Source organism: Empidonax traillii, unplaced genomic scaffold (assembly GCF_003031625.1).
Source record: "Empidonax traillii isolate 1590-97213 ecotype Southwest subspecies unplaced genomic scaffold, ASM303162v1 scaffold1617:size82245, whole genome shotgun sequence".
Lineage (NCBI taxonomy): Eukaryota > Metazoa > Chordata > Aves > Passeriformes > Tyrannidae > Empidonax > Empidonax traillii.
The window spans coordinates 74753-82245 of NW_020956810.1; the positions used below are offsets into that span (position 1 = coordinate 74753).

At 36.6% G+C, this 7493-nt stretch overlaps 1 protein-coding gene and 1 long non-coding RNA gene across 2 annotated transcripts in view; both read right to left on the reverse strand.

The window, feature by feature from the left end:
- Nucleotides 1-4238, reverse strand: part of LOC114070609 (collagen alpha-1(XIX) chain-like) — a 35027-nt gene extending 30789 nt beyond the window's left edge. Inside the window, exons 1-4 of the mRNA XM_027908127.1 lie at nt 4191-4238; nt 1936-1977; nt 1234-1287; nt 706-759 (exon numbers count right to left, since the gene is read on the reverse strand). Of these exons, the coding sequence (XP_027763928.1) occupies nt 706-759; nt 1234-1287; nt 1936-1953 (126 nt within the window). The 5' untranslated portion in view covers nt 1954-1977; nt 4191-4238. The remainder of the gene's footprint in view (nt 1-705; nt 760-1233; nt 1288-1935; nt 1978-4190) is intronic.
- A 119-nt stretch (nt 4239-4357) lies between these two features.
- On the reverse strand, nt 4358-6294 carry LOC114070607. Its single transcript, XR_003573944.1, has 5 exons — nt 6261-6294; nt 5619-5663; nt 5422-5499; nt 4489-4524; nt 4358-4386 (listed from the first exon to the last, which is right to left on the reverse strand). It is a non-coding gene; the product is annotated as an uncharacterized LOC114070607 (long non-coding RNA).
- Between the last annotated feature and the right edge of the window lie 1199 nt (nt 6295-7493).

The following is a 7493-nucleotide window of genomic DNA, read 5'->3' on the forward strand; positions in this document are numbered from 1 at the left end:
TTTTTTTTTTTTTTTTTTTTTTTTTTTTTTTTTTTTTTTTTTTTTTTTTTTTTTTTCCTGGACAGAGGTTGCTCTTGAACTGTTAACTGCAAATATTTCAATTTAAAATGAAATCTATAGAAGCTATTTTGGATTTGGCACCACAAGTCGTAGCCTTTTTAACGTCTCCGTAAAGACACAGAAATAACTTTAAGAATGCAGTATATGATGCAAAATACTGCAACTACAGTTGAATTCAGCCTCTTCAAACATTTTACAGTTTCCACTTAATAGCAGTTGCTGCCATGACCGTTCCCATCACAGTATTTGCCTAACGGAATGTTTTTGAAAATGAATTCTAAAGGCGATTTAACAAAATGAAAGGAAATATGTTATAAACATGAAGTATTTTCTGAAAATATTTGGCATTTGCCTATTTATTGCTCTATGCTGTACTCTTAGGAATTAGTGTGAAAATGTATGTGAGGCTTTAATATATACAAATCTGCAAAAATTCACAGACAAAAATTAAATAGATGTTATTTGACTGAATAATAACATTTAATCTTATTCAAAAATTCAGAACTGAGAGCTATTTACAGCAATACATGACTATCTCAGCAGTTTTAAAGAACTAAATAACATCCTGTGCATTTCATTCCCAGTCTAGGTCTTTACTCAGGTTCAGACAAGGATGCAGCTGCTGTAGAAATGAAGTACTTGTACCTCATCGCCCTTCTCTCCCGCAAGCCCAGGAAATCCACGTTCACCTTTGCTTCCCTATGAAAACATAACGTTCAAACAAATATTTCCTTTAGAGAACAATGAATTTCATGTTCTGTAGGGCATTTTATGACCCACATTTAATATATATTACTATGAAGCCCTCACAGCCATAGAGCCTAAAGCAGAAAAAAAAAGAAAGGCTCAAAACTACCTAAAAGCTTTAAAATATGACTCCCAGTGAGGTGAAAGGAAATGAGTGGTTTATACCTAGCAGGCAAACTAGTCAAAAGGCCTGACGGAGACATTAACACCAACGAGCTCAAAATGCTTGTGAAATGAAGAAAGTTCCCTTTCATGGAATTAGACTCAGTGATGGAAGATATCTATATGCCAAAGCATGTGGCATTTGATCTGATGACAGTGCAGCAGGATTTTGATTGATGTCAGTGAAACTTCAAGTCCCAGTGAAACAGCTGTGTTATTCCCATGGGAACAGAGCGCAGAGGCACAGGGGGGTCCAAAACTTACCTTTGGCCCTTCTCTACCAGGGATGCCTGGAGGACCTCTTGTGCCAGGATCACCCTGTGGAACAGACAGAAAGCAAAGTGACAAATAACAATTTCTGTTACATAGATCTGATCCATGCAGATCAATTAATGCAGACTGCTTCCTTCCTACCTGTCTCACCATGCCTACATTTTACCCCAAAGCCCTCTCTTCAAAGCTCTGTTCTAAACAATATACTTGTTCAGAGAGTCTTCCTTGTTTCCCCCTCAGCTCTCTGCTAACACATATTTTACTTCATTTTAGGTAGTCCCAGACACACCTGCGTTTAGGTTTGCGCACTCCAAATTTTGTTATTTTTCAAAATACTACCTCAAAAATTCTAGACTATTTTCCCTATTTGGTATATTACTGAAATTAATGCTAAAAACTAAAAGTGGAAATGGGGTATATTTATGGCAATTTATGTTGTGTATTGGATGTGTTGGATAGGCACTTGCTGGCTCCTACCTCACACACCTTCAAACACTATTTTGCAAAATTCCTATAAGATACATACCTCGTGTATTTTTAGAAAACAAATAAAAAATCTACAAGAATCACAACATTTTTTTTAGGCTAGACCCGTGGGCCAGAATTGAACCTACAGAAACTTTTAAATGCATATTTTGATTTAAAAAGCATGTTTATAGCAAATGTATATATTTAACCTCTGAAAATATTTACCTTCAGTATAGCACCCATGTCTCCCACAAGTGGCAGTGCAACCTGAAATTAAAAAAGCAGCTGCAGTTAATATTTTGCACAATGTTACTAATTATGATGTGTTCTCATTACTTCTAAAGTTTATATTGTTACAAATAGAGCTGATTATATACATATATATATAGGTTGAAGCTATTTTTTCTAATGAAAATTCAAAATTAAAAACAGGGTTTCAAATACAGTTAAATAACGCTGTCTATTCAACCTCACAATTATAATTTTTTGTTACATTTTAAAGAACTTTCTTAAACCATGACAACATCATAACTCCTGAACATACTAATATTTTTGGTTTTGTTGCATATCAGCAACTACTTAACACAACTGGAAAATGTCACAGACTATTCTCACTTGATCATCTTCAATTGTTTTTCCTTCCCCTTTCTCCTACCGTCAACTGCAGCGCAAATTCTGGAGATGCCAAAGATAGTTTCCATAAATTAGCTCAGATACTGGAAATAATCCAGCTACAGAAACATGACCATTTTGTCCTGTCTTTAAATGTTAAGTATTAGTGCATAAGTCTGTGGTGCCACTGCCAGATTGGCTACTAAAGCTAACCCATTTAAAGATCAATCAATAGGATTACACTTCCTGCAGCATGTCTCAGACTTTCAAGACCTGCCATTAAACTCATATTTAAAGATTCCCTGCAGAAACTCATTGCCCTTGTTATGATCAGCTTTACTCACAAATGGAGTCTCCAATTACCAATGCTTGTTTCTTCTGGCAATTGCTAAATAAAAAAATGCCCTGGGCATACTATAAAATTAGGCACATTCAAAATATATTAACTGGTTTTGTTCAGTCTGTTTCAATAATTTCCATCTCAAAAAACAAAATGTAATCACTTTTGTAGCATATTAGAAAAAACTGCCAGTTAATAGCAACGTGTTTCAAATATTATCTCAGGAGACAGACTGCTGAACATACTTAACCATAAACATAATTGGGAGTACACCACTTAGAGGGTAGCACCCTCAACCTTGAAAGTAGGCTGATAAGTTTTCCAGGGTGAGACATCACCACCTAACACACCTAAGGACATGACTAGGTAAGGTGTGAAGTTCATCCTTTGCACAGAGGTAAACTGCATATAGACAGTGTCACCTGCTCTTAAAAACCTGTAACAAGACTTTAAAACAATTACCACGTACTTTTCTCCCTTCTTTTGACAAAATTTTACAGCTAGTCAGGCTATGATAGTGTTACTTGATGGTCTTCCTGCTGGACTACAGAATTGTAATTTCCCCAGGCTCTCCTCTTTTCTAGCATTCTCATTTTAGCTGCTATATCATTTTATGGTACAGGACCCCAAACCCTTAGTGTGAAAGGTGCAAGAGCACACTAGGTACAAGAGTAAGCCTACCACGTTTGTGCCATACAGCTCCTCTGCTCTCTATGTATGATGAGTCCAGTCCAACTGCACACACACTTAAGAGTCATAACTCTGCGTGCCAAACTAAGTGTATGATATATAGCGGGATTTTGAAAATGTTAAAATGGCCTTAATTCTCCAGAATCACTCTTGCTTGCCACATCTTCCTTTAAAAAAATGTTATTTCCAAAGAGAAGAGTATTTCAAGACAGCAAAAGACAATAATGCTCCTGTTAGTAAGTTTTATAATTTAGATCTGTCTATTTAACAGCAGCATCAAATATCTTACCTAAATTTAGTTTACAATGAATGCACTGTGCCTTCAAGATGTATTCTACTTATGGATTTTTCTTTTTCTTATTAAGCACTTCATGCTCATCTATGTCAACTTAAATCTTGTTGACTTCAGATGGCCATTGAATTTTGATTATATCTTCAAAAACCAAGCAATCTTTCCCAGTCCAATTTCAGAGTTTATATCTATCTACCCTAATAAAATTAAATCACTGACAAGAACTGAGCATGGGAGAGACCTCTCTTTCCAAGTCTGACAGTTCTGCTGATAGATACTCAGATCCATAATTTTTGATAAGCATCAGCTACATGGCAAGTAATTCTAAGTGTTTTTTGCTTGCTTACAAAAACATCATGAGGACAGTCTCAAAGTTTTATTGAGGCAAAGGTATGTAACATGACTGTTTTCCTGTCTTTCCCAGGAAAGCATTTCCACTTTGTCATTCATATCACTGGTCCTTCTAGATTCGTTATGCTATTCACCTCCTTTAAACTTAAAATATTTGCACAAAAGCAAATGCACAAACTTTCTCTCTATACATACAGGATCACCTGGAGGACCTGGTAGTCCTGGCTTTCCATCTCTTCCTGGAGTGCCCTAGAAACAAATGCAAAAATTGATGGTCTTTAATCATTGATGAGGGACACAATACTTTTTGTTGTACATATAGAAAACTGTCACTTACATTCATTCCAGGGGTACCTGGAGTTCCTGGTAACCCTGGAGGTCCCCTAGGGCCCTAAGAGCAGGAAAGGTAATTTAGGACATAAAAATTCTTTTGTTGTAAAATTCTTAAATTAAATCAATGCTTTTTATATTAAAGACAAAACTTATGCCCTACCTGCACACCTGCTGATCCAGTTGGACCTATAGGACCCTGCAAGAAAACTCCAAATAATCAGTAGTTACACTTTCTGGGATAAAGGAGATGCATTTAATTAAAAAATACTGAATGTGGGATATAGGTGCAGTTTTCGTTGTGAGAAAGACTCGCTCTAAGGTCTGGCTTTAAATCCAAATGTAATTTTGTCAAAATTAAAGAATTCGAGACTTTGCTAAGGACCATTTTTAAGGGCAAGCAGTTCCAAAAATTAATGATTTGTGGTGAAAATTGTTATTTAGCCAGGAGATTCCTAAGAAAAGCTGATGAACAGTTGAATAAAAACAAATTTAGATATAAATGGATAATTTTAAAAATTTAGATACAAATGGATATTTTTTAAAATTCAGATTTGAAAATATTTTGACTGAAAAAATATTTTTAAGGGTTATTTTAGATTAAGAATTCACTGTGAATCTCTATGCACCTTTCACAAACATTTTCTCTCTATATCAGAGTACTGTCCATAAACTGGAATGTATCAGCTCTTCAGTCTGGACTGAAGAGAGATCGTCTTATTCACTGGAGTAAAACTCATGTAGCACCCAACCATCTACACCACCAATATCAGCAAATTTTTTTACTGAATACTCTGAAGACACAGCAGAAAGCTGTATTTAAAGGCAATAGAAAGAAAGAAACTTGGGAAACAAGCTGAGTAACTGAGACAGTTATTGCTGTACAAGTTATTCAGTATGAATGCCTTAGATAGACTGTATCAAATTGCTCATATTTGAATTTAAACTGCACAGCAACACGTGAAACAAGCTGGGAGTTGTGAATCAAGTCAGAAGGGAGTTCACAGCATGGCTGTTTAATACGCTTAGTTTGCTTACTGCAGTTTCACAGTGATGCACAGCAAGAAGCCCAGATCCTGGGCATTGGCATACTTACTGGTGATCCCTGAATGCCTATTCCAGGGGGCCCCATCTCCCCAGGTGCTCCCTGTACACCAGGTAGTCCTCTTTCTCCCTGTGAAAGGTCCAAGGCTTTCCATTACAACAAGTCTGAAAAGGCAAACTACCATTTTGTATTTTTATTTTTTATTTTTATTTTCTTTTTAAGAAACGGAAATAATATATTTTGTATACCTTTGGTCCCCGTGGACCGGGGTTTCCAGGAACACCAGTGGGACCCTAAAAAGACCAAAAACAAAAGAAAAAACAGGGAAAAAAGCCAATTATGTTTTAAAATCCAAGAGACTGGCTGAATTTTATTGCCAAAATTAGTCATCCTTCAGAAACAAACTATGAAAATTTACATGTCTTCCTTGTTAATACCGCTGTCATTAGGAGCATGTGTGAGTCTCGTACTCTTTTTAGACCGTATTTTAGTGCACTTATATATGTACTGTAACATTTATTTCCAGTGTGAAATTACATTTAGAAAAATACTTGCTTTGTGGTTTTAAACTGAGAGTAGATGAGATGTTAGAAAGACATTCTTTACTATGAGGATGGTGAGGCACAGGAACAGGTTGTCCAGAGAAGTTGTGGCTACCCCATTCCCAGAAGTGTTCAAGGCCAGGTTGGATGGGGCTTTGAGCAGTCTGGTCTAGTGGAAGATGTCCCTGCCCATGACAGGGGGTTGGGACCAGACGATCTTTAAGGTCCTTTCCAACCCAAACCATCTCATGATTTTACGATTTCTTTCTATGATTGCACAGTGACAATTCTTTAACAGTTGCCTCCAAGAAATAAAGTCAGAAAAGCTTTTTCAGATTATGAACTTACTGGTGTTCCAGGTAGACTTGGTCCAGGAGGCCCCATGTCACCTTTTGGACCTGGATGTCCAGGTGGTCCCATAATCCCACCAGGGTCACCCTACAAAATAAATTTGAATCACTAATTGAAATGTGAGAATTTTCTCCTATAAAAAACCTCTAAATATTATCAAGGTTATCACAGAATGTGCCAGTATTTGAGAAGAAATAAAGAAATAAAAAAAGCACTGATATTTTCCTTTAAAAAGTTGCAGAAGAAGAGGAGGCATGGACTACACAACCCTCAACTGTAACTAGCATTGTCTTGGTTTTCCATGCTTGCAATGTAACTGATCTACATTTCTTGGTCCCCAGGCCCCTCATACACAGGTTTTCATTAAACTCTGACAATTAATTCACAGCAACAGGTGGAACAACTCAGTCTCTCCCCAGCTATCTACCACTAGCGCTAAACCCGGGGTCCTCACTGTACTCCTACACTTCTCACATCAGTGCATGCAGTGTCTCTTGTCTCTAACTCCTGCTCCTTACAGAAGTGAATTTGGACTTTATATTATGCTGTCCTTCGTCTTTTGCATGCTCTTGCAAAATCTCTGTGATTTTTTTTCTGAATCCACTACTTCTCATTTTGTAAGATGAGTAGATTTTTGCCATTGTTACAGTTATTATCTTCTGTCTGTCTTCTAGCTCACTTTTTTTTTTTTTTTTTTTTTTTTTTTTTTTTTTTTTTTTTTTTTTTTTTTTTTTTTTTTTTTTTTTTAATTAATACTGGATTTTATTAGTTTCTCTTGCACCCCCCAATGTATAAATACCGTAACACATCACATAGTGATGTATCCTCTTTTCTCCCCTTCTCTACATTCAGTACATAAAATTTTTAACTCTTGCTGATGCAGCTGAATTGTAACTAAGGGATTCATACAAAGCAAAACACAATGTCATAAAGAGACACAGCCCTGGCTTGCATCTGAGACAGTGTAGCTGCCCCAGTGCCTAGATGAATATGTCTGACTGTGAAGTGGGATTTTACACATTAGTCCGGGAAGGGCACTACACTGAAATGGGTTTCTGTAGTCAGGACCTGAACTGACATTTCTGCACTGTACAGATTCAATGCAAGGGTGCAGTGCAACCTTCTTGAAATATTACTTAAATTATAAATCTGAAGAGAAACTGGGTTGCCAAACTGGCCTGCAGCATCTTCAAGAGACAGACAGGAGGTTGCTGCTGGTACATTTTAAAA